The 24,496-nt window shown below is 41.4% G+C and overlaps 1 protein-coding gene across 2 annotated transcripts in view; it reads right to left on the bottom strand.

Moving 5' to 3' along the window:
• Window positions 1–18,075: 18,075 nt before the first annotated feature.
• Window positions 18,076–24,496, bottom strand: part of LOC131396001 (liver carboxylesterase 1-like) — a 31,565-nt gene continuing 25,144 nt past the window's right edge. For both annotated transcript variants that reach the window (XM_058527833.1, XM_058527831.1), the window contains exons 10-14: window positions 23,910–23,990; window positions 23,507–23,654; window positions 19,571–19,702; window positions 18,541–18,613; window positions 18,076–18,259 (exon numbers count right to left, since the gene is read on the bottom strand). In XM_058527833.1, the coding sequence (XP_058383816.1) occupies window positions 18,076–18,259; window positions 18,541–18,613; window positions 19,571–19,702; window positions 23,507–23,654; window positions 23,910–23,990 (618 nt within the window). The remainder of the gene's footprint in view (window positions 18,260–18,540; window positions 18,614–19,570; window positions 19,703–23,506; window positions 23,655–23,909; window positions 23,991–24,496) is intronic.

Below are 24,496 nucleotides of genomic sequence, written 5' to 3' on the forward strand. Positions count from 1 at the left end.
CTAAAATATGATGTTCCAGTCAAAGCCTTGTTAATTTAACCAATGTTTCCAATTGTGTCCTGTTACAAGGAAAACAAATTCTTATTGAATTTATGTAAATAACTAACTGTAGTGCCATGAAAAGAATATTCAAGGTTTTCCAAATTCTGGAGGGATCAAGTGTGGAGAAAAAGTAAGTTTTTTACCTTTGTTTTTAAAAATTACTTTACCAAATTGCTGTAAGTCATGGATAGTTTAAGAGAAAAATTTCTCTTAATTAGGGAAAAACAAAACATTAAGGAACCAGCAGTGCTTCAAACAAAAGATAATATAAAATTATAATCATCCTCCTCAACTCATTCAGTCCCACGTCATTAATACTTGTTCTGTCTGAATCAAATTTTTCCATTAGTACTGGAGATTCTTACCCAGCTCAGTTTTATGATCTTAAAGTCATCAGAAGCTTTTAATTGTCAAAATCCTTTCTGTGAATCAGCTAGAAGATGAAGCACTGTGCAGGAAAACATTTGCAAAGGCATCAGAATAACACAATGATTGTAAATGATTCAAGACTTAAAAAAGAGCATGTTTAAATGTTTTATGACAGTGCATTATAATGCAATCGACAAAGAAATATGATTATTTCTGTGACATACCACATTTTAAGATAATAGCTAGAATTATGACTGATAACATTATACCAAGACATAATAGAATTTTAGGAGTTTCATACAATTTGTGAAACCCTTATATTAACAGAGACCTATACAAATATAAGGTAAAGAAGGTTTAGCATTACTTATAATTTAATATGCTTTTAATGTAATTTAACATATCAAATAAGCCTAATTACTTTAAGATTTCTCTTTTTATAAGGAGAGAAAACAAATCATTTAAGATGTTCCAGGGACCCTCTGGAAAATCCCAAAGTTGGTTCAAGGTCAAAAAGACTTTGTTTAGAATTTGATTTTGGGGAAGTCTGTCAAAAATGACAAAAAGCTTAAAAGCGCTTGGTCAAAAAGGATCATAAGTCACTATGAAACAATATTTTGTTTTCCATTTAACCAAAGTGACAAAGACTTCACAGGCAAATACAGAAAGTTATATTGTTCTGGGAAAAGAACCTTAGCTCTTTTAATAGAGAAGACTCAGTTCTCTTAAGTAATCAAAGACATGATAAGGACAATATAAAAAACACAATATTTTTAAAGTGAAGTATTATTGAACCACAATAATATATTAGTTTCAGGTGTACAGAATAGTTATTTGATATTTTTATACATTATAAAATGATCATCACGTTAAGTTTAGTTACCATGTATCACCATATAATGTTATTATAATATTATTGACTATATTCCCTATGCTGTACATTACATCCCTGGGACTTATTTATTTCATAACTGGAAGTGTCTACCTTAAACACAGGAATTTATTTTGATAAAACACAGAATCTTTGTTTTCTAAGGTGAAGAAAAATCTTTTACAATCTCTTATTATCAAGAGCTGACCAATAATCCTAGATAACTTTTTCCTTTTAACAGAGAGAAAACCAATTCCAATTTGTCACCAGTGTACTTTTGGTATTAAAATTCATTTTTTAAAGTTACATTCATTCCAATCTTAGCCAGCTTAATCATGCATAAAATTCATTGCCCAATATTCTTCTCCACAAACCTTCTACAATTTTGTCCTATTTTTTTCCTCTTTCTTATTCTAGAACAATCATTCTCCTTCCCCTACTTTTCATACACAGTTGTTTCCTTTCACCCTTATTATTCTAAGTAGTTTTAATTACACCTTTTTATTAGAATTCTTAACCCTTAGAATCCTTAATTCCTAGTGAAAACTAAGAAGTAAGCAATTGTGGACTGTCTCTTACAGTAGCATTCTGTGGATTGGGAGACTTACAAATATATTTTATAATTTCTAGAAGTATATTCTTCCTCATAGTAAATTTTTCAATGTAGCAGAAAATGTGTTTACGTATAGACCCGATATCTTTAGCTCCTCTATAAAAGGAAGCCAAAAGTGGATAAACTTATGTTCAGTAATTAATGTTTCAGTATTTTATCTTATTTGGAAACTATGTAGATATTCAATGACTATCCATCATTTAAGTTAACTTAGCAAAACTCTAAAGTTTTGAGTTATCAAAAAGGTTTAGGGAAACTATTTAAGTAAACATATCAAAAGCACACTTTTTTGAAAAGTTCATTTATAAACTTTTATCTTACCTGCATCAGTTTATTTACTTGTTCTTAATAATTATGTTTAGATGACCCACAAAAAGTTCACAAGACATTAGGCAAAGTCAGCCATCACTCTAAACTATTTTTCTCCACTGACAAATTTTATAACAGAGACAACATGAACTTATTGACTAGTAAACCCAGGAGGAACAAAAGCTGTATGCATTATCTTTAATGCTGATAACTCTTAAGATATATCTATTTTAATTAAGCAAACAAACTTAAACTAGATTTTATTTACTAAAGAACATTTCAGATCACATGAACCTGAAAAACATTTGGGTTAGTTTCTATATTTCTGACAGTTTTAGGAACCCTTAATTCACGTAAGCACTTAATTTTCTTTCAGTCAATTAAATAGAGCTGTTTTACAAGTTAATTTTACCAAAACCATCTAGAGGTAGAAAAATATCACACATCTACCACACATTTACATAAACACACATGAACATACAGAAAAATGCAAGCACAGGTCTTATAGCTTGCTTTCTAAAATTTTAGCCATGAATCAGGTACAATAATACAAAACTCACTAGTTATAAAAAAAAGTTGGACCCAAATGGTGTTTCTAGCAGGTGTAAATTGATAAATAAATGGCAAGCAATAGGAAATATTAGAACATATGAGGAAGCCATTTGGTGTAAAACTAATTGGGCCTGACCTTGTTTTTTTTTCCCCCAAAGGGCCTGTAGCATCTGTTCATCCATTGTATATCTGCTTTAAGCAATTAACATGTCCCAAAGACAAGAACAATGCCCTTAGGATGTAAATGCAACTTCCCCCACATTGGCATTTCCTTCAGGATAAGCATCTCTCTCTAGTCTAGGATTTGATTGCTGTGCTCATCCTGTGACCACCCAACTTGAGACAACAGCCACACCCATGGAGACAGCAGACCTGATACCCACTGTGTCCATCAATCACCATGCCAACAGGTCAATGGTGCGGCTATTGTAAAAGGGACATTGCAATCACATGTGATACGTGCTCTTTGATGGTATATAACCACTCTGTACACCCCACTTCTTTGGAGTGCTCCATTTCTTTGTGAAAGGACTCTCCCAGGCTATATGGGCCTCAAAGGTTGGCTCATAATGAACTCCCCCAATTTTGATTTATAGATTGGATATGGATTATTTGCATCAACATTTCTTGGTGTAGTGGCAGGATTTCAAAGAAACCCACCAGTGACTACCTGGAATCTACACCGAACCAGTGCTTGGTACCACAGGGGCCCTTTGAGCCCCACCTGGGTCACTGCATTCTTCAGGTGACCCTGGTGAGTTCTCCTGAAACCCAGACCTCCTTATTTTAAGTTGATGGTCCAAGAGTTTATTTCAACTGTTTTAAGGTCTTAAGACTAGAGGTTTTGCAGGGTACTGGTACATTTCCTAGGTGGAGAAAAATCTAGGGGGAATTTCGTAGGCCAAGGGAGCTTAGGGGAAGCTTGGAGTAAACTGGGTTGGTTGTCCTTTTAGTTTGGCTTTAAAATTGGAAAGAATTAGTTTATAAGGTCTGAACAAAACTGCTTGATAGAGAAATGTGAGTCTGAACTTGTTCAGCTCCGAAGAAAAGGGACATTGCTCCTCCCGGCTGAAAACGCGTTTTTCAGGTGACTGAAAAACCTCAGTGGGAGTGTCAGAGGCGAGCCTCATGACTATCATTCACGTTAATTAATTATAGGTTCGTCTGGGGACACGCACATGAGGGTTTGTCACCCGTGCTCCAAACCCCCACGGTGGTCTTAGACTGCTGGCGGGAGAAACTGAGACATGTAAGAGAGTAATTATGAGCTTCCTTTAGGGACTAACACTCAAAGCAGCACATTGTGACCCACTACACAGTTTCTAGAAGTTGTTCAGACTTTATAAAAAACAAATGAACAAACAGAACTAAAAGAAAATGGGAAACCATGCTTCAGAAGCTGGCCAGCTCCTGGATGGACAACACCCTACTGGGACTTCAGCGGGTTTCATGTATAATGCACACAGAAACAATGCTTGCAAGTATTTAACTAAATGGGATAGATTAACCAAGGATGACTTAAGTAATAAATGGCAAAAATGGGGAATGTTTGACCTCTCAAAACTGCTGTATTTGCACCCACAGGTTGAAAAAGCTGGCTATAAAACCAAAACAAAAGAGTGGGAAGCTTATTACGATTGGCATTTAGAGGCTTCAAAGTGTAATAATGATAAAATGACTTCTTTACAGGAGACTAATGGTAAATTGACAGAGACTATTTCTGAATTAAAGAAAGATAAGAAGTCAGAAGCTGTTCCAGCCCCCTCACCTCCTCTACCTCCTCCACCGCCACTGCTTTTGGCACCTCAGAGCTCATCTCCTTCTTCTCCCTCAGCACCCCTGTATCCTTTCCTGTCTGAGCTTCTGTACCCTGACCTATTCACTTTACCTCCTCCTCCCTCACCTCCTACTCCCTCACCTCCTCCTCCTCCCTCACCTCCTCCTCCTGCCTCCCCTCCTCTTGCACCTTCCCCTCCTCCCTCACCTCCTCCTCTTTCCTCACCTCCTCCTCCTCCTTCACCTCCTCCTCCCTCACCTCCTCCTCCTCATTCACCTCCTCCTCCCTCACCTCCTCCTCCTCCTGCACCTTCCCCTTCTCCCTCACCTCCTCCTCCTGCCTCACCTCCTCCTCCTCCCTTACCTCCTCCTCCTGCCTCCCCTCCTCCTGCACCTTCCCCTCCTCCCTCACCTCCTCCTCCCTCACCTCCTCCTCCTGCCTCCCCTCCTCCTGCACCTTCCCCTCCTCCCTCACCTCCTCCTCCTGCCTCACCTCCTCCTCCTCCCTCACCTCCTCCTCCTGCCTCACCTCCTCCTTCTCCCTCACCTCCTCCTTCTCCTTCACCTTCCCCCCCCCTCTCTCAACTTCTCCTCCTCACCTCCTCCTCCTCCTTCACCTCCTGCTCCTCCCTCACCTCCTTCTCTTCCTTAACCTTCCCCTCCTCCTTCACCCCTAGACAAAACAGGCAGTAACTCTCAGGGAGCAGATACTGAAAGTCCTAAAGTTATAACGGCTCCCTTTAAGGAGAAACCTGTTACTGGGAGAGGTGAGCCTGCTCTTGTGTATACTCCCTGGACTAGAACAGAACTTAAGAATTTGACGAACAACTTCCCAGACTCTTTGCAAGATCCTTTAGAGTTTGCTCAAGAATTTGATTTAATTGTTAGAACATACGCACCTGGATATTCAGATTTACATCAGCTTGTGCATTTGTTGGTGTCTGAGAGCAAAGAAAATGAATGGATAAAAGAGGCAGATTGGAGAGACCCCCCTGGAGGATTTCCATAAGCATGAGCCTCATGACCTTAAGGAGTGTAGGGATATCGCATGAAACTTACGTAAAGCCATTCCAGTAGTTTTTCCCAGGAAGATGTATTGGGCTAAGGTCCATCAATGTAAGCATAGACCCGAGGAATCTCTTTGATTATTTTGAAAAACTTGAGAAAAACTTCAAACAGCACTCTGGGATGGCCCCTGAAAGTTTTGAGGATCATCAAAATTATTTGGTACATGTGTGTGGTGATGGGTTGTAATTAGTATTTTGGTGATGAACATGATGTAATCTATGCAGAAATAGAAGTATAATGATGTACATTACACCTGAAATTTTTACAATGTTATAAACCAATGTTACTGCAACAAACAAAACGTTTAAAAAAAATGATTCAATTTTAAATTCAATTTTCTTAGAAGGATTAGATGAGGAATTAGCAAAGTTAGTTAAGAGACATGAACTGGCTTGGACTTTAATGCACACCAGTGCTCTTGTCACTATTACGGATAAACTATCTAAAACCCTCCAGAAAAAAGAAAAAGCCACTAAGGTTATGAGTATACAGCTACAACAGCTTAGTGGCTCAACAAAAGCCATCCTTTTAAAATCTAACCAGAAACGAAATGACGGTGTCTGTTACTATTGCAAAAAGCCTGGTCATTTCAAATGAGACTGGTGTAAACTCAAATGGGATTTAGGGCGTGACGACAATAAACAGGAATACGGCTGCTCTGAGGGTTAGGAGAGGGCATTTCCTCTCCTCCTCACAAATGCCTTGGGGGAAATTGAGATAACTATTGGAGGGGGAAACTTGAAAGGCCCTCTAGATACTGGAACTACCTTATCTGTCCTCAACCCTCCCCTTATTCATTGCCCTCTCCCTCTGAGTAAACAGACATTTCAAATGGTAGGGGTTTCAAATTTTCCAATGCAGGTTTTTAAATCAGAACCAATAATTTTTCCATTAGGAACCAACACAGGAAAACATGTGTTTCTCTTGGTTAAATGTGCTCCAATTCATTTGATTGGACAAGATCTTCTAGAAGCATACAATGCCCATATTGCCTTTTTGCAAAAGGGTGAAATGCTTCTAGATTTAGAAAATTGGGATGCTGACCAGAATGTAATTGCTGAAAGGTTGATGATTGATGATTGTGAAATCAATGACAAATAGAAGAAGAGAAAATTGATGACCTGTTATTACAAGTGCCTAGAGAATTATGGTCATCATCCTCTTCAGATATTGGGAAAATTAAATCAGCCACTCCTATTAAGGTGACTGTCGACAACTCTAAGCCTCTACCTAATATTCGGCAATATCCACTTAGACCAAAGGCATTAAATGGGATAAGGCTTATCATTCAGAACTTTCTTGAAAAGGGACTTATAATTCCTTTTACTAGTCCTTGTAATACACCTATCTTGCCTGTAAAAAAGCTGAATGGGAAAGGCTGGGGATTTGTTCAAGATCTGAGAGCTATAAATAACATCGTGATTCCCTGACATCCTGTGGTTCCTAACCCACACACTTTGCTCTTGGCCATTCCGACTAACAGCTACTATTTCTCAGTCATTGATTTATGCAGTGCCTTCTTCAGCATTCCCGTGGAAAAGAATAGTCAATATCTTTTTGCCTTCACGTGGGAAGATCGCCAGTATACCTGGACAGTTATGACATAGGGCTATACTGAGAGCCCCACTTACTTTTCCCAGATATTCAAGGCTGATTTAGTGAATATAGATTTCCCTAATGACTCCAATTTAATTCAATATGTGGATGATTTGCTCTTGTGTTCAAACACTAAGTTGGATTCTCAGAAGGGCACAATTTATCTGTTGCAACAGCTAGCATCTAAGGGGCATAAAGTGTCCAAGGACAAATTACATTTTTGTTGTAAAATATCTAGGACACTTGATATCTAAGGATGGACTATTGATTGATTTTGAAAGGATTAAAAGAATCCTGGCTTTTTCTCTCCCTAAGACAAAGAAATAGTTAAGAGGATTCCTAGGACTAACTGGATATTGCAGGAATTGGGTACCTAACTTTTCACTTATTGCCCAGCCCTTATGTACATTACTAAAATCTGACCAGCCTGGTTTAATTGAATGGACACTGGAAGGAGAGAAGGCAATAACTACCTTAAAGTCTGTTTTGGCCCAAGTACCAGCCTTAGGAAATCCTAATTACAGCTTGCCATTTTTCCTCTTCGTACATGAAGATAAAGGAAATGCCTTAGGTATCTTAACTCAAAAACATGGAGGTCGCCATTGACCTATAGAGTATTGTAGTCAGCAGTTAGACTCAGTGGCAAAAGAGCTTCCACCTTGTGTGAGAGCCATTTCAGCAGCAGCCCTCTTATGCAAGACCACTGAAGAAATAGTGATGGGGTCTCCTTTGACTATCTATGTTCCTCACTCAGTCGAATCTCTCCTAAATTCTCAGCACACTCAGCATTACTCTGTCAGCCGACTAGCCTCCTGTGAAGTTCTGTTGCTCTCTGCTCCTAATATTACCTTAGCCCGGTGTAATAATCTTAACCCTGCAACTTTACTTCCAGCATCACAAGAAGAAGATGCCCATGACTGCATTTTATTAACTGATTATTTATTTACTCCTAGGAATGATTTGCAAGAAACTCCCATTGATAATGCTGATTTAATTTGGTTTACAGATGGATCTTACTCAAAGGATGAACAAGGATATTATCGGGCTGGATATGCAGTAACGTCCTCAGTGGACGTAATCGAGAGTTCTTATTTACCAGAGATCAAGTCAGCACAGCAAGCCAAGTTAATTGCTTCAATTCGAGCTTGTCAGTTGGCCAGAGACTAGATAGCAAATATCTATGCTGACAGCTGTTATGCTTTCAGAGTAGCACATGACTTTGGAATGCTGTGGAAACAATGAGGGTTTTTAACCTCTTCAGGTCAGCCCATAAAGAGTGGGAAACGGGTTGCAGAATTATTAAATTCTATACAGCTACCGAGACAACTAGCGATTATTAAAATATCAGGGCATTCCAAATCTGATACTTCGGAAGCTAACGGAAACCGGCTTGCTGATGCAGCTGCTAAACAAGAAGCCTTGAAGCCCTGCCCTACCCAGCCTTGAGAATGCCTGCTGCTTCCTATTAACTCTGCTAACCCAGTAAAAGACTTCCTTCTACAGGCCCAAGAAATTGCCACAGAAGAAGAGAAATAGATATGGCAGTCAAAATGGGGAATTTTTGATACCCTCTCACAGATGTGGTTTGGACCCAATAGGAAACCCATAGTACAATTGCCACTGCTCCAGCAGATACACCAACTAACCCATTGGGCACCTGAAAAGACGATTTTATGGGGAAAACAATACTTTTGGAAACATTCTCCCACAGTGGCCCATAAAACTTATACTCATTGTGTCATATGCCCAAAGTATAATCCAGGGAAACCACATCATGGGTCACAAGGCCACTTTCCCCTTCCTAAGGGACCCTTTGAGGTATGGCAATTGGACTTTGTCCAAATGCCACCATCTCAAGGATATAAATACATCTTGGTAATGATCTGTATGTTCTCACATTGGGTTGAGGCCTTTCCTTTCAGAAGAGCAACGGCTCTAACAGTAGGTAAATTACTATCAGAGAGAATAATTCCTGTTTGGGGAATTCCTACCGAGTTACATAGTGACCAGGTAACTCATTTCACCAGACAAATAATTAAATCTATTTGTAATATTTGGCCAATGATGCAGCATTTCCATTGTGCTTACCATCCCCAATCCTCAGGATTGGTGGAAAGAACTAATGGCATGATCAAAACTCAATTGTCAAAGCTTTCAGGAGCATTTAATCTCTCATGGCCAAAAGCTCTTCCGCTAGTGCTCCTCAATCTTAGATCTACACTCTTTGGTAAACATCGACTGTCTCCTTTTGAGACAACAAGGGGACGACCTATGCAATTAGATGAAGGAATGTATGAACGAACTTTACTTAAAGGAGATATTTTACATTATTGTCAAGGTCGCATTGAGGTTCTTAAAAGAAATGGGAAATTGGTAGCTAATTCTTTTCACAGTGAGCTCCCAGGAGATGAAGACCTTAAGGATCATGGATTACAACCTGGAGATTTTTTTTTTTTTTTGGAGAAGACACCTGATAAAGGACTCTTTGCAGCCCTGTTGCAAAATACCATATCAGGTGCTTTTAACCAACCCATGTGCTGCAAAATTAAAAGGTGTAGACTCATGGATTCACATTTCTCATTTTAAAAAGTCTTCTCCACCTGAGTGGGCTTCAACTCCAGTATCTGACACCTGACTTCGACTGACCAAGACGAATATCTCCAAACCTGGATGAGAAGAAGATGACATCTGTTGTAGACAGCTGTCCCAAGATTCTGGACCAGGCCTGTATTCCTCACCTTATATCTCATCATTTAAACCCTTGTAATGCTTAAGCTTTATATAATTGCTAAAATAATCAATTTCTAGATTGCCTTACCTTATTCCTACACCAATACTTTACCCTTCAACTTTATAAGATAGATTAGAACCTATTTACAAAACCTTTTGCTAATTACAAAAACAACAAAAAATGCCATTTAAGGTTTTCCTAACGCTATGTTTGTTTTTCCAGTCCACATCTGAATGGACCTCTGATGGCAATGTTTTTCTGCAATGGGCACATTCCTTTGCTACACCCAAAAATCAGTCCAATTGTTGGGTATATGGCCAACTTCCACTTTCTAGCACCTCTGGGTTGCTTTGGTGGGTCTCTCCCTTTCAAGGCACAGATTGGAAAGCTCTAAAACAATTTATTGTGATGGAAATATTTAGTTCCAAGGTTCACAGTTCGTCTGATATTACTAATTATGATCCTGAAACATGGACAATAGCCCATACTATTAATAATACAGAACACAGCTATTCTTTTCCTGCTACTCAAACCATCCAATTATCCCAACAAATTGCAGATGAACAAAAGAAACCAGACGTTACAGTAAGAACTATGGAAGGTTTCACACAAATTTGGGATGGATATGTTTGGCTTACTCCTAGCCATGGATCTTTAAACATACCAGCACCTTTATGTTGGGAACAGAGAAATCATTCCAAACAAAATCTACCAAATTACACTCAAAAGATGGGCTGGATACCCCCCGAGTCATGTCAGATATTATTATACTTAAAAAAAAGCGATTGGTTTGGAACAGACTGGTCTCGAAAGCCAGGTGTCTATTGGATGGCTCCTAATGGAACTCAATGGTTATGTGGAACAAACCTCTGGCCTTGGCTGCCACCAGGAGGGCTAGGGCGCTGCACTCTGGGCTTCTCTTGTATACAGGGAAGGATTCGCCCAGAGCTAACATCTGTCGCCAATCTGCTTCTCTTTAAGGCCAGATAGGTTCACTCAGTGTTCCACTGGTATGACCACCTTGGGGTGGTCCTTCCTTGGGGCTAGAAGATGTCATATCACCTATAGAGGTTCTGACAAAATTTACTCAACAAGCCCTTAACGATAGTCAAGCAAGAATAGCTTTATTAAATACTGAAATGTCTTTAATGAGAAAAGCTGTCCTTCAAAATAGAATGACCTTAGATATTCTTACAGGACCCCGAGGTGGTACATGTGCGATCATTCAAACTAAATGCTGTGTTTTTATACCTGATGAGTCTTCCAATGTGTCATCTCTGCTAAAGCACATGAAAAAACAGGCGAATGCACTAAGTGATCCTACACCCAGCCTTGATTTGTCTGGTTGGCTCCCTTCTGGTATTGGTTCCCTTTTTCCATCTGGATTGCAATTCCTATTTCTATTACTTCTTGGAATTCTTGTACTAATCATAATATTCAAACTGATTGTTGTTTTCTTTACTCAGTATTGTAAGACTGGCATGCAAACTAGAGTAGTGATCTCTAGGTGACTTGAGATGGTCGTTCAATATTATAACCCTGGACAAATTTCCTTTTCTGATAAGGACTATGCCTAAAAACTCATTTTAAACTAATCTTTTCAAAAATGTTGAATTATTATCGTTACCGTACTTGTTCTATAATTGTGCACAATGTAACAAAAGGTCTATATAAATTAAAAAAAAAAAGCACATATGCAATGTTTGTGCAACAACCTAAAATTAATCCAAAATCAATGAAATGCTTCCTCTGTTTGTATAGATATTGTATATACCTCTTTGCTTGTCCACAATATGCAACTAATTCCCCCCAACATGGGCAAGTGGGCAAATAAATGAGATAAAAGCCTGGCACCGAGGGACATGATGGACCCAGGGCAGTGTGGGAGATCAAGATTTGGCCACCCTGAAATCTCTCTCTTTACCTTGATTGTTTTCTCTGAGGGACATTTGACCTCCTCCACTAACTGCCTAAAAAATTTGACATGGTGGCTCCTTCCTGGAATAGATCTTCTATCATGATGGCTGTAAAGATAATGTAGGATAGAGGTTACAATAGGAAAGGCACCAACAAGCCCATCTTATTGGAAGTTCTGTCTCTCTGGCCACATTCTCTGGATGGCCCTGCAAGGAGTTGCCAGACAAACATTTACATTTATAAGGGAAATCTCCATTTGTAAAGGTATTTCCCTCTCTGTTTTGGGAAGGGGGGGATGGCCTCATTTCTAGAGACTTATCAGTTGGAAGGTGAGGCCTTAAATCTGCATAATAACCTTACTCTTGTTTACTGTGCTTTAGTGGTAATCTCCTGTAACTGACTCCCCCCACCCCCAAAATCCTCCTTTGTCATTGGCTGAACATGGTATTTAAGATGAGAATTTCTGCTATTGTGTTGAGAAAACGCAGTGTCGCTGCTTTCTCCCATGTATACATGTTATTAAACTTCGTATTATTTTCTCCTGCTAACCTGTCTTGTTAATTATTTGGCCAGCCATAAGAACCTTAAGGAAAAGGGCAAAGGGAGATTCTCCTTCTTCCCCTGACAGCAGGCAGCAACCACCCTGGCGCCGAGGGACAATATTTTGATCATCAATGCTTTTGATCAAAAGATTATAGATCAAAAGGGGGAAAATGATAAATAAACGGCAAGCAATAGGATATATTAGAGCATATGAGGAAGCCATTCAGTGTACAACGAATTGGGTCTGACCTTGTTTTTTTTTTTCCCAGAGGGGCCTGTAGCCTCTGTTCATCCGTTGTATATGGCTTTAAGCAATTAACATGTTCCAAAGACAAGAACAACGCCCTTAAGATATAAATGCAACTTCCCCCACATTGGCATTTCCTTAAGGATAAGCATTTCTTCCTAGGCTAGGATTTGATTGCTGTGCTCATCCTGTGACCACTCAACTCGAGACAACAGCCACGCCCATGGAGACAGCAGACCTGCTACCCGCTGTGTCCATCAATCGCTGCACCCACAGGTCATTGTCGTGGCTATTGTAAAAGGGACATTGCAATCACATGTGATACATGCTCTTTGATGGTATATAACCACTCTGTGCCCCCCACTTCCTTGGAGTGCTCCATTTCTTTGTGAAAGGACTCTCCCAGGCTATATGGTCCTCGAGGTTTGGCTCATAATAAACTCACCCCAATTTTGACTTATAGATTGGATATGGATTATTTGCATTGACAAAATAAATTAAGGTTATCTACTCTGATGGTTAAAGTTTTTTGTAATATTTGTGGAGAAGACACTTGAGATTTTTCATTCACCTAAGTTCCAAATAATCTTTTCCCCTTTTGGTTTCCTTCTGATAAGAATTACCTCCTTCAAGTTTTCATTTCAAAGATATGACCTAGATAAGAGTTCTTGGAGAAAACCAGGTAGAACATTTACATTTCAAAGGCAGAAGTAAATAATTCCAGTTCTTTTAAGAAGCACTTTTGCTTCCTAAATCCAGAATCTTTCCAATACTTACAAGCATTTTTAAATAAGTAGGAGAAGTTTGGGAATTGATAACAAGGATAGCTGGACTTTGAATTGTGTCTAGAACTGCATTTATGGTTTCGTAAAGATGTATAAGATAAGAACAGTTGCTTTTAATGTTTCAAAGAATTGCTTTGCAGCCTAAATAATACCAAGGGGCTGATCCTCCCATCCAACCACATTATCTTCATTACGCTTTTCTTTCTTTCTTTTTAACCAGGGAAAAGATTTCCAACTAAGATGGAAGTCAAAAAAAGTTCTACGTTCTGGGTTTAGAGCTGTTTGTCCTTAAAATGTTTTAGCAAATCCTTTCACAAAGGCTTCAGAAGGTTTTTCTTTCCCTCTGGTTACATAGTAATATTTTAACTTAGGGGATAAGGCCTGAAAAAAGGTCCTATCAGGCTCTGAATACTAGCTTCCAATTTGATCAGCTTCTCACCACAGAGCTACTTAAATCCTTTCAAATATATTTCCTGTTTTCATCTGGGACAAAAACTAAATATTTCTGGCAGTATTGAACAACCCCATGGACCCAAGAGGCATCCCCAAAGAGGCTGCAAAAGATTTTATTTTCCTCTTTTGACCAGGCACTACAGAAAGAGATTTGGGAGAGTTGATGCTGGTAAGAATTCTCAGCCTTTGCTGGCTTCTGCCAGATTTCCCAGGATCCCATCCGCAGGCTTCCGTATCTACCAGAATTTGGCAAGGATTTCCATGAATTTTAATTTTAGTTTCCCTTGGCTGTTTAAGGGAATAACACAGCAGTTTATCAGAAAATTCCTCAGAGTCCCATCAACCCTAGGAGGGGCCCCTATGGAGACCCTTCTAGAGTAGATACAGGGGTGTCTGTAAGGCCACTAACTTGGTGCACCTTTTGTTTATGGCCATGCAGTCTCTTCAGAGTAGAAAGACAATTCAGACAGAGGATTACTAGAATGGGTACTCAAATATAGGAGGCTACCAGGGAGCCATAGAGTTACGCCTTATACACAGTAAGACTGACTGTAAGAGTCAGTCTTATAGTCTTTTGTTTTAATACCTCTTATATCTTTAATTTTTTATTAGCCTTTTGCAAGCTATTTTGAAGCTATTTTGGAATTTTGAAGGCTTTTGGAGACTTTTGTTCCCTAATTAAAGTGGGTATCTTTTCTGTTTGTTTGATTTGGGATCTCTTGCTTTCAAGTGCCCTTCTTAAATGATCTTATCTAATTGGAATGTTCCTTATAATGGCCGTTGTAATTATAAGCTGTAATTCCCCTCACGGCTGGCAGCAGTTTAGAAGGACAATAGCTGAAAATGGAGTTTACCCCACATTTCTGTCCAGCTATCTCTAGTTGCAAATGGTTTGCGACTCACATTTCCATCTAGCCATATTTTGAGGCCCCATCTTGACAGTTATCAAACCAAGTTCTCACTAACTTTAGTAAGCTTTTGTCATTTTGTAGATATCTACAGCTTTCCGGACCTTAGTTCTTAGACATAAAATAAGCAGGTGTGTCAGAAGGTAGCACACTCAACAAAAGGAATCTGAATCAGGATTGGATCTAGGTAACGACATTTTTTAAAAGTTGCTCATATGATTGCAGTGGGCAGCCAGGATGGAGAACCTATCGTTTAATGGATTTCTTTCAGCTTCTGCAAGGCTTTGCTTCTTTAATTCTTCCTGCACATTTTTCATCTCCATTCTTTCTGTTTCAAGTTTTCTTCTCCTTTTTCTGCTTGGCTTGTCTCTATTTTAGGTCACGACTAGGTCTAGATGAGGCAAAAGCTCATGCCACCATTTCCACCAACAGTTAGTTAGTCATGATTTTTTAAGGGAAATGTCCATTGTTGGAAATTTCAAAGCCTCAGGCAACGCTGCCAAGAATGTGGGGGCAAAGTGTGTTTGACAGACTCAGTTTCATATCCTGGAGCCGGGCAAGGAGGGGGAGCAGCTGTAGGTAGATGCAGAGGGGCAAGAAGTGGAGAGTGTGGTTAAGAGGGAAAGGCCATTCCTGTATGGAGGGGGTCAGTCTGGGGGTGGCCAGGCAGTGCAGCTGAAAGACCCCCGCTTAGGGGCCAGGAGGCCTCAATTTGACTCCAGTAGTTTGTCAATGTCCTCTGGGTGACTTTGAGCCAGTTCCTTCCCCTCTCTGGGCCTCCCTTTGTCCACATGTAGGGGTGGTCAAGTGTCCTCCATGGTGCCCTTCCACGTCATGTCATATCATGTCTTTTTCCTCTGGTTGCCTTCAATATTTTCTCATCATGAATCTAGATGTGTATGTCGTTGTTTGATCCTGGGTGGAGTTTACTGATCTTCCTGGATCTGTGCTTTGATGTCTTTCATTCTTTTTGGAAAATTCTCAATTGTTATCTTTACAAATGTTCTTTCTGCTCATTCTTTTTCTCTTCTCCTTCTGGGATTCCAGTTACACGTATGTTGCACCGTTACATTTTATTCCACATGTCTTAGATCCTCTGTATTGTGTTTTTCCCATTCCTTTTTATCTTTTTTATTTAAGTTGGGTAATTTATAATGACCTCTCTTCAAGTTCACTCATTCTTTCTTCAGCCTTGTCAAGTGTACTGATAAACCCAGTGAAAGTATTTTTCATCTCTGTTACTGCTTTTTTTTTTTTTTCATTTCTAGCATTTCCATTTGCTCCTTTCTGCTGAAATTACCCATCTGTTGATGGAAGTTTTCCATATAGTTGTTTTAGATTCCCAGTCTGTTAGTTCTAACACTTGGGTTACCCCTGACTCTGCTTATATTGATGATTTTCTCTTGTGTAAGTGGGGTTTTCTTTTTCTTGCTTTTTGTGTGTTTGTAATTTTGGATGAGGAATCCAGAGTCCTCCTCAGCTGCTAGACTGATAATGTGTGTGTGTGTGTGTGTGTGTGTGTGTGTGTGTGTGTGTGTATGTGCGTGTGTGTATGTTTGGAGAGTTGAGTTAACTCATCAGGAGTTGAGCAGGGTCTGGTTTTCATTGTTCCTCTGGTTATCTTCAGTGCACCACCTGATTCGCATTCTTCTAGCGTTACCTTGTGCTTAGGGCAAGAGCTGCTGAAAGGTTTCCCTCAATGTTCCTGTTCCAACTTCAGCTCTAGCCCTGCCCTGTGCACCTGACCCTCAAGAGGGTCTCTTCCTACACTTTCTCCTCCCCCACTGGTACATTTCTGCTGCTCAGTACTTGGTGTGTGCTAACTCGAGGTGGCATCCAGGAGTGGTTTCTCTTGTCCTGGTCCAGCCTCGACCTCAGGCAGGACCTGTATTCCTTGGTTGTGGAGAGGGGGCTTTCTCAGTGATTCTTCCCCTGCCCAGCAGTGAAAGACCTCTAAGGACCAGGACCCAGGATGCCCTTCTTTCCGTCTCCCAGGGGCAGAGAGTTTTTAAATTTTCCTTTTCCTCAGCCTCAATAGGTCTTCCCCAGGGCCCTAAGGGAGGTGGGTTTCCTACCCTTTACTCAACAGTTTAGGGATTTCGTTCTTTGTGGGAGAAGTGTCTGAGCAGGGCTTCACGCCTGCACCGCTGAGGCAGGCTTTCTCTGGTCTTACTGCCTGCTTCCTATCTTTCTCATGAGCCCCTGATGGAGGTCCATGGAAAAGAGTCTGTGTAAACTCCCCCATAGATCTGTGGATCCCGAGGATTTTATACCCTCATACATGCCTACACTCGGCTTTCAGTACTTGATATGAATTATTGGAGTGATTCTACTCATATCTATGTTGACCCCATCTTCCACCTGTAGGCAGACGGTAAGTCAGTATCCACATCCCATCTCTCCTCCAAAGTGCCCGTCTCCTGAGACTTCAGGGTCTCACCTGCAACCTCAGCTCTTTGAATGGTTCAGGAGAAGTCCTGATTTGGAGGATAATCCGGTGGTTTCTTGCTCTTAGTGTAGGAGTGACACTCCTTAAAGCTTTCTACATCCCAGCAGAAGCCAGAAGTCACCACATGGATTCTGAAAGAGGCAATTTTAGGGTGACACCTCAGGGACTCACTCCAAGGTGGTCACATCTTGGACTGAAGTGGTCCAGGCTACCGAAGTGGTTCAGGCGAGTTGTTGGAAGAGATGACCTTAGGGAGGAGCCTGGGAAGATACTGTGTATGTCGAAGGAAGAATTATAGACCTGCAGAATGGTTAGTAAATGCCACATAACATGCCACAGGGTCACCAAGGCACCCCCTCCCATACTACAGGTACATCCTCAATCTGTGCCACCTCCATCTCTACAGGTAGTTTCATAGGGAGGAGAGGAACACTGAACTCTGGAGATCCCACATCCTATTGTTGGAAGTTGTTGAGGGTCTGGAGACGTGACGTAGATCCAGTGTGTCCCAGGGCCCAGCCTGCTTCTCTGCTTGTCCAGAGTCCAACCTAGACCTGCCAGAGGCCTCTTCCTGCTGATGGTGCCCTCTCTCTTCAACCTTCTCTCTCGAAGGAGGATGGCTTAACCTCTAGCACAAGACACAGACTTTGACTTGATCTCTCAAAGAACATTTATTCCCAAAATTGTGGCCACAGATACAGAAATTCTCCCTCCCTGGCCTCTGCCCACTCCCACCAGACAATTCCCCAATATCCACAATAAGATGCCTCTTTTGGCCCCAAACGCCTTTTGTAGAATACCTCATCCTGGCTCCCCCAGGCCCCAGAGGCCAGATGGGTTGCCTATTCACAGCTCAACATGCTCTGTCTGGTGTAGCTTCTCTGCTGCCTCCTTGGCCAGGAGCTCAGTCCAGAAGGCCACTTCCTTATCTTTCAGCTTCTGGGCTGCCTGGGTGGTGACACCAATCTGCAGGTACCCTTCCTTCTGGTCGTATGCTGGCCAATGGGGCAGCCCCTCTCCATTGGGGTTCCTGGGAACAGAATCAAACAGATATTCCCCAAAGCTACTGTGTAGTCCCAACAACCCTCTGAGATTTTCAGGGACTCCTGGTGTCATCTATGTCAAGAGGCTCCTATGCCTCCAGAGACAGGGAGCTCACCATCTCCTGGGGAGCCTGTCCATTTATAGAGGGCTCTCATGTCAGAGGTCACAGAGCCGGTAATTTGACCATCAAACATTAGAAGCTCCCTCTTCCCAATAGATCTGCCCTACCCCTGCCCATCCTTGATCCATAATTGCCATGGGGCTCACCCGTTGCGAGCAAAGTTGGCCCAGAATTTCATCACCATCTTGCTGAGTTTGATCTCTTGTTCCGAGGCACCTTCTAGGGAAGGAGAAAAAAGCCTTTGCTACTAAAAGTGAGGTTCTGGGGCCAACAGCAGCAGCATCTCTTGAAAGCTTATTAAAATCAGAATCTGAGCCCTTACTCCAGACCTACTGAGTCAAAAGCTGCATTTTAAGAAGATCCTGGGTAATGTATGAGCACTTTAAGCTGGAGAGTTACTGATCTAGTACACATTAAAGAGCTGTAGTCAATCCATGAGAGGGAGGCATTCGTCTTTTGTGCCTACCTTCCTCCTCCTTCCTCTTCAGAGTTGCAATGCTATACCCCACTGTTTCCAAAACAGCAACCCCATCTCCAAAGATTGCTCTCCTTTTGGTCTTTTCTCAATCTCCTTCACCCACCCACATGTACATAGAATCTGAAAAATAACAGAGCTGCAATGGTCCTAAAGAGTCACCCAACTGGGGAATACCCAGAGGCACTGGTGTGTCACAAACAGACCTGGGGTTGTTCACATGCAAGTCATCCTTAAGTGTTGAGAGCTAAGGCACTGAAGACATTTGTGAAAGGTTTTCTTGAAAATGCCATATTATTAGTATATCAAGTTTAAAAAGATATGAGTTTTAGAAAGATAGATAGATGGTTGGATAGACAAATAGACACACATTAGCCCTGATTCAAGGTCAACACCCACTCTAACCATAATCTTACTCAACCTGATATGCTCTTGTGAGTGGAAGTGGGTGGTGGCATTCTAGCCCTTGAGCCCAGGTCTGGCTTCTTGTAGTGACCATGCATGAGGGCACATGGATACACAATCTCTATCATGCGTGTTAGTGAAAGAGAAAGATTGGGAACATGTGGAGTTTAACCCTGTTATGGAGAATTCAAGAAACTAAGAACCGGAGAGAAGGAGGGACTTGCCCAAAGCCACCATACCAAAACTGGAACCCAGATCACCTAATCCCAAATTTGTAGTCACCAAAGGGCCACCACCTTTTAAAAATGGTGCTCCAAAGACCGAGAAGAGCTCGTCTCCATGGTCCCCTTTCACCGTCTTGGGTTTCATGTCTGATGAGAAGCTTGGGTGATACTCAAACTCATACATGTAGGTCGGAGCTCCAGCATCTGAGAAGACATGGATTCATGCACAATTCATTATACCTCATGCACACCTAGATGGTATCAAGGTCTCCGGGGCCCTGAGCACTCAGGAAATTGGTGGCACACCTGGATCTTGAGTACACAACGACAACAATATTCATAACAGCTGATATTGTCAGCATCTACTGTGTGCTGGACACTGTGTGGCCCTGCAGGAAACCCCTGGTTATAAGCATAATAGAAATATTGTGTTTTGGAAAAGTTCCATGACTTGCTTAAGGGCCCATAATTGGGGGAGTTGGAGTGGGATTTAACCAGTGTTTGTCGAATGAATGAATGAAGATTAAATGAATGAATGAATGACTGTTGAAATACTGGAGAGACTCATTCAAAATAACTATCATTATGGGGGCATTGGGTCGATTCACATCAACCCCTTTGCCTACTGATGCATTCACACTGGAGAAAATCTATATACATACAGTTTACGCTACTGTATTTCATTGATAACAGGCTAGGGTCATTCTATGGGAGAATATCTGCATCCCAATAGGTGTCTTCTATTCTGCCCAGTTTTGAGTGTTTCCAGCATTTTTCTCACTTTTTCTAAGCGTGAAGCAAATCCAAGTTGCTGGTCTGAAAGCATGAATATTTAATACAAACATATGCAGAGAGGGGACAATCTGTCTCTCGTGTCTCGGGAAACCACAAACTCAGCGTTTCCTATTTCTCTGTCAGCTCACAAGTCTTGCCTCCTGCCTGGCCTAGGGAGTGTTGAGGTGGTGGAGAGAGAAGAAGGGCTGAGGAAGGAGGAAGTTGCCTCTCTCTTCCTCCCCCTGCCTCCTCTTTCACCTTGCCCCTCGAAGCCCCACAGATGTCAACTTTCCTGCTGATGCTTCCCCAGAGCTGCCATCCCTGTTCCTTCAGGGCTAACTCCTCGACCACCCGGTCATGGAGATGGGTACTTTGTGTGGATCATGAGGCCCACGGTGATTGACTCGAATGGGGGAAGGGTCAGGCCCCACGTCAGCTGGTGGAGAAACTTGACAACCTTTTTGCCCCTTGGTTACAGGAATAAATTTAGAAAATACAGAAAAAAGTAAAACAAACAAGAAGATCATTTATAATCTCACCACTCAGAGAAACCTGTTAGTAATTTAGCACATATCCCTTTTATGGATGTAATATTGGGACAATGTTGTATATGTTGTTATGTAAATTTTATAATAATATCTTCACTTCATTAAATATTTGTCCACAAAATGATTTAACAATATACACCATCCCAACAGAAGGATGTAGAATAATTTATTTAATTCCTTCCTTATCCCCCTATCTTAGCACCCTTGGATTAGCAAGAGGAGTTGTTTGGAAGAAGCAATCCTCTGTGGCTCCATAATCCACTTGTTAAACAACTGCTTCAAGGTCAAGCAGAACTCACTACAAGTGGCGTGTTTCATCTTGTCTCTGCCACTCAAAGGTCTTAGAAAGGAATTCACAACACAACAATAGAGGAAAGAACTTTTGTGAATGAGAGAACTTATTTTTGGCACAATGCTGCCCAAAAGATATTCTTCTTTACTTTTTCTTAACTTTCTGCCTTAAACCACTGAGATTTATGAAATCCTTACAATCATAACACTACTCTTCAAAGTTAAGTAGGGCACAGATTTGGGTAATAACAATTAGGAACAACAAGAGAAGCAGAAGGAAAGAGATAGCTAGTTATCAAAAATATGCAAATTAAAACAGTGTCATGTTCTCTCTCTTTTTTCTTTGATGAGGAAGGGCTTATGAAATTCACAGTGTTATTTTTATTTTTCAGTCTCAGTGTCCCAGGTGAGAGAATTAAGAAATCCACATTCTTAGACGCTGGAAAACAATTTCACAGTTTGCATCAAGAACTTTAAAATGCTTCTAGATCCCAGCCTAGTAATTTCACTTCTAAAAACTAATCCTAAGAAAATTACTAGAGACTAAAGATTTATGCAAATAAGGCTGAGAAGAATGTTTTTCTGGCATCAAAATGTGAGCAGTCAGCCTAAATATCCAATAGGACAGGAATACTAAAATAAATTTTAATCCATGAAATGTTGGATGTTTTTGATGAGTTTTTACTGACTTTGAGGAAACGCCAACAATATAGTGTTCTATGAACAAAAACATAACATAAATTAATTTTTAAATTGTATGTAAGACATGGAAAGATTATTAGAAGAAAATATATAAAAATTTATGGCAAATACTTATAGATAAAGGAATTATGAGTGACCTCTAGTTTCTTCTTTATATGTTCCCATATTTCCAAAACTTTCTACAACTGTAAGATATATATAATTATATACTAATTTTATATTCAGAAAAGTTCTTTTTTATTAAAAAGACAGTGAGACAAATACAAAAATAAAAGAAAAACGTTGACAAAATCTGTGTAGTCTTGTCAAAAGAACTTGAACACAAAGTCATGAGATATCAGATGAAAAACACAAGTCCAGTATGGCTGGACCAGCAGACGATGCAGAAAAAGATACCACAAAGCAGACAGGTAGGAAGAAGAAAGATCAAGTTTATGAAAGAACAGATTTGACCTCAGGTAGGCCCTGGCTGAAGAGTTTCATCAGGACCCTCGGGAGGAGGAAGGGGTAACTAGCACCAGTACGTTACTGTCCTGAGGGCTTGGGCACATAGTAGGTCAGCTGTAGATACTTTTTATCGTTCTTACAACATCCTGAATTTACAACCTTTCAAGCACAGTTAGAGAGAGAGGTCTAGACCAGAGAACCATTTCCTAGCTTGCAGTCTAGGCGAAGGAGGGCTCCTAGAAAAGGAAGGGTCCTGTGAGGACCTCAAAAGGGCACCCGGAAAGGACACCTCCTCTCTAGGTAAGCTCATCCACCCTGACCTCACACCCCATCCACACAGCCTTGGGTCAGTGTCAGAATGTCGCTTGGTAGACCCAGCAAACACTGAGATGGACAAAAGCCAGGCACAGACATCGACGTTCTCCAGACCACCTCCCCCATACCGCCCACTACTCATTTCTTTTGACTTTCTTGGTCCCGGACAGCCCTCCTGATCTTCTGCTTGGCTTCACTCTACACACAGCTCCAGCACTTAACACATTAGTTTGAAGTTAGCTCTGGACCTTTCAAGACACATCTTCTAAGATTTGCTCTCTAGCCCCACGGGCAACAAAAACTTCAGGTGAGGAGTCCTTGTATCAGATACTGTCGATGCCTCACCATATCCCTTACTTCTGGATGTGCCAGACTGACTTCCTCCTCTGACATCTGTAGCTCTTTGTCTGAGGTCTTTGGCCACCAGAGACCACTCAGTCCATGAGTTCAGCAGGTCAAAGAGCCAGAGAATCAACAATCCCTGGAGAACAGGCTTCAAACAATGACATGTGGAAGTTGGAGGATAAATACTGCAGTTCCCATACCACTTGCTCAGGATAACCCTGAGACTGTCTTCTTCAGGTTTCCCAGAGCTCCCCAGCTCCAGCACCAGTGTCCACAGCGGACACTAGCTTGACAGGGCAGCATGGATTGGCTTCCCTCTCCTTCCTATGTCACTTCTCCACTCCTCTACTGGTGTTTCCTGGGATAACCACCCAAATAAATGATTTGCATTCAGATCCTCTTCCCAGAGTCAGCTTCTGGCAGAAATCAAAAGAGGACAACATCCCACCCTAGGCCATATGGTATCAGCCTTGTAGAACTGACTCTCAGCAATTTAAACATATCTGTCTATGCTGAGGGGTGGGCAAGATAGACATCAAAGCTGGTGGGATCAGTGTCCCTTTCCTGTCCAACCTCTGGGACTCACCTCTGTGGAAGCGGGCCACAGTCACAGATGGGACACCAAACATCACATCTCCCATCAAATCCAGGAACAGGTCTTTCTTTTTGACAGGGTCGTCTGTCCCTCCTAAATACTTCTCAATGGCCACTGGAGTCAGTTCCTCAGGGATGTTCTGAAATAGATCAAGAGGGAAAGTGACCACCGCCCTCTGGTGAATGACGCAGCTTCTCTCCTTGTGTTAATGGTGAACCTCTTGATTCCTGTGCAACCACTCACCACCTCGGGTGGTGGGTAAGAAAGGCAGAAAAATGGGGGCAGAACCTCCTGGCCCCAGTCTTCCTTCTGCCATTTAATTGATTTGTGATTTGGGGCAGCCTCCTCCCCGCTTTGTCTCTCAGCCAGTTCCTGTGATTCCCTCGACTCTTACAGTCATGGGGTAGGACTTCCACAAGAGTGATGTGGCCGTCTTCTCGTCCAGCTTGCCTTCAGAGAGTGGGAAGCCCATTATCTGTTAAAACAATGGTTAAGCATTTGTGAATCATTGGGAATTAGCAGGAAGAACCAAACTGACCAACCGACCAAACCAATGCAGCCCAATGATGAGTTGGGCTAAATTAATTGATCATATGGACTTATTATATCCAGAAACTCAAGGAGGGCAAAGAGGATAAAGTAAGTGTTAAGAGAAGCTGTCGCAGTCCTTTGCAGTCCCTATGTGTATATATAGGTCAGGCTACAGTCCCCCCAATGGTCATCAAGACAGAGAGGGAGGGTTTAAGCCAGGCTAGTTTTGAAGTGGAGGGGTCTGGGCAGAGCACACAGACCTCACAAATGCCCTCCCTGTCTCAGCTGACTGAGGAAGACCCAAATCATGACATTATGGCTCTGGTCCTTCAGTATAACCTCTGAAATCGATCTGAAGTGAGAACTGCAGAACTCTGCACATAACAGCTCCATCCAAACCTGCCCTAAGGGACTCGCCCAGCTCTAACATGGTTTCTAGCAGCTTAAAGC

This window comes from Diceros bicornis, chromosome 32, assembly GCF_020826845.1.
Source record: "Diceros bicornis minor isolate mBicDic1 chromosome 32, mDicBic1.mat.cur, whole genome shotgun sequence".
Taxonomy (NCBI): domain Eukaryota; kingdom Metazoa; phylum Chordata; class Mammalia; order Perissodactyla; family Rhinocerotidae; genus Diceros; species Diceros bicornis.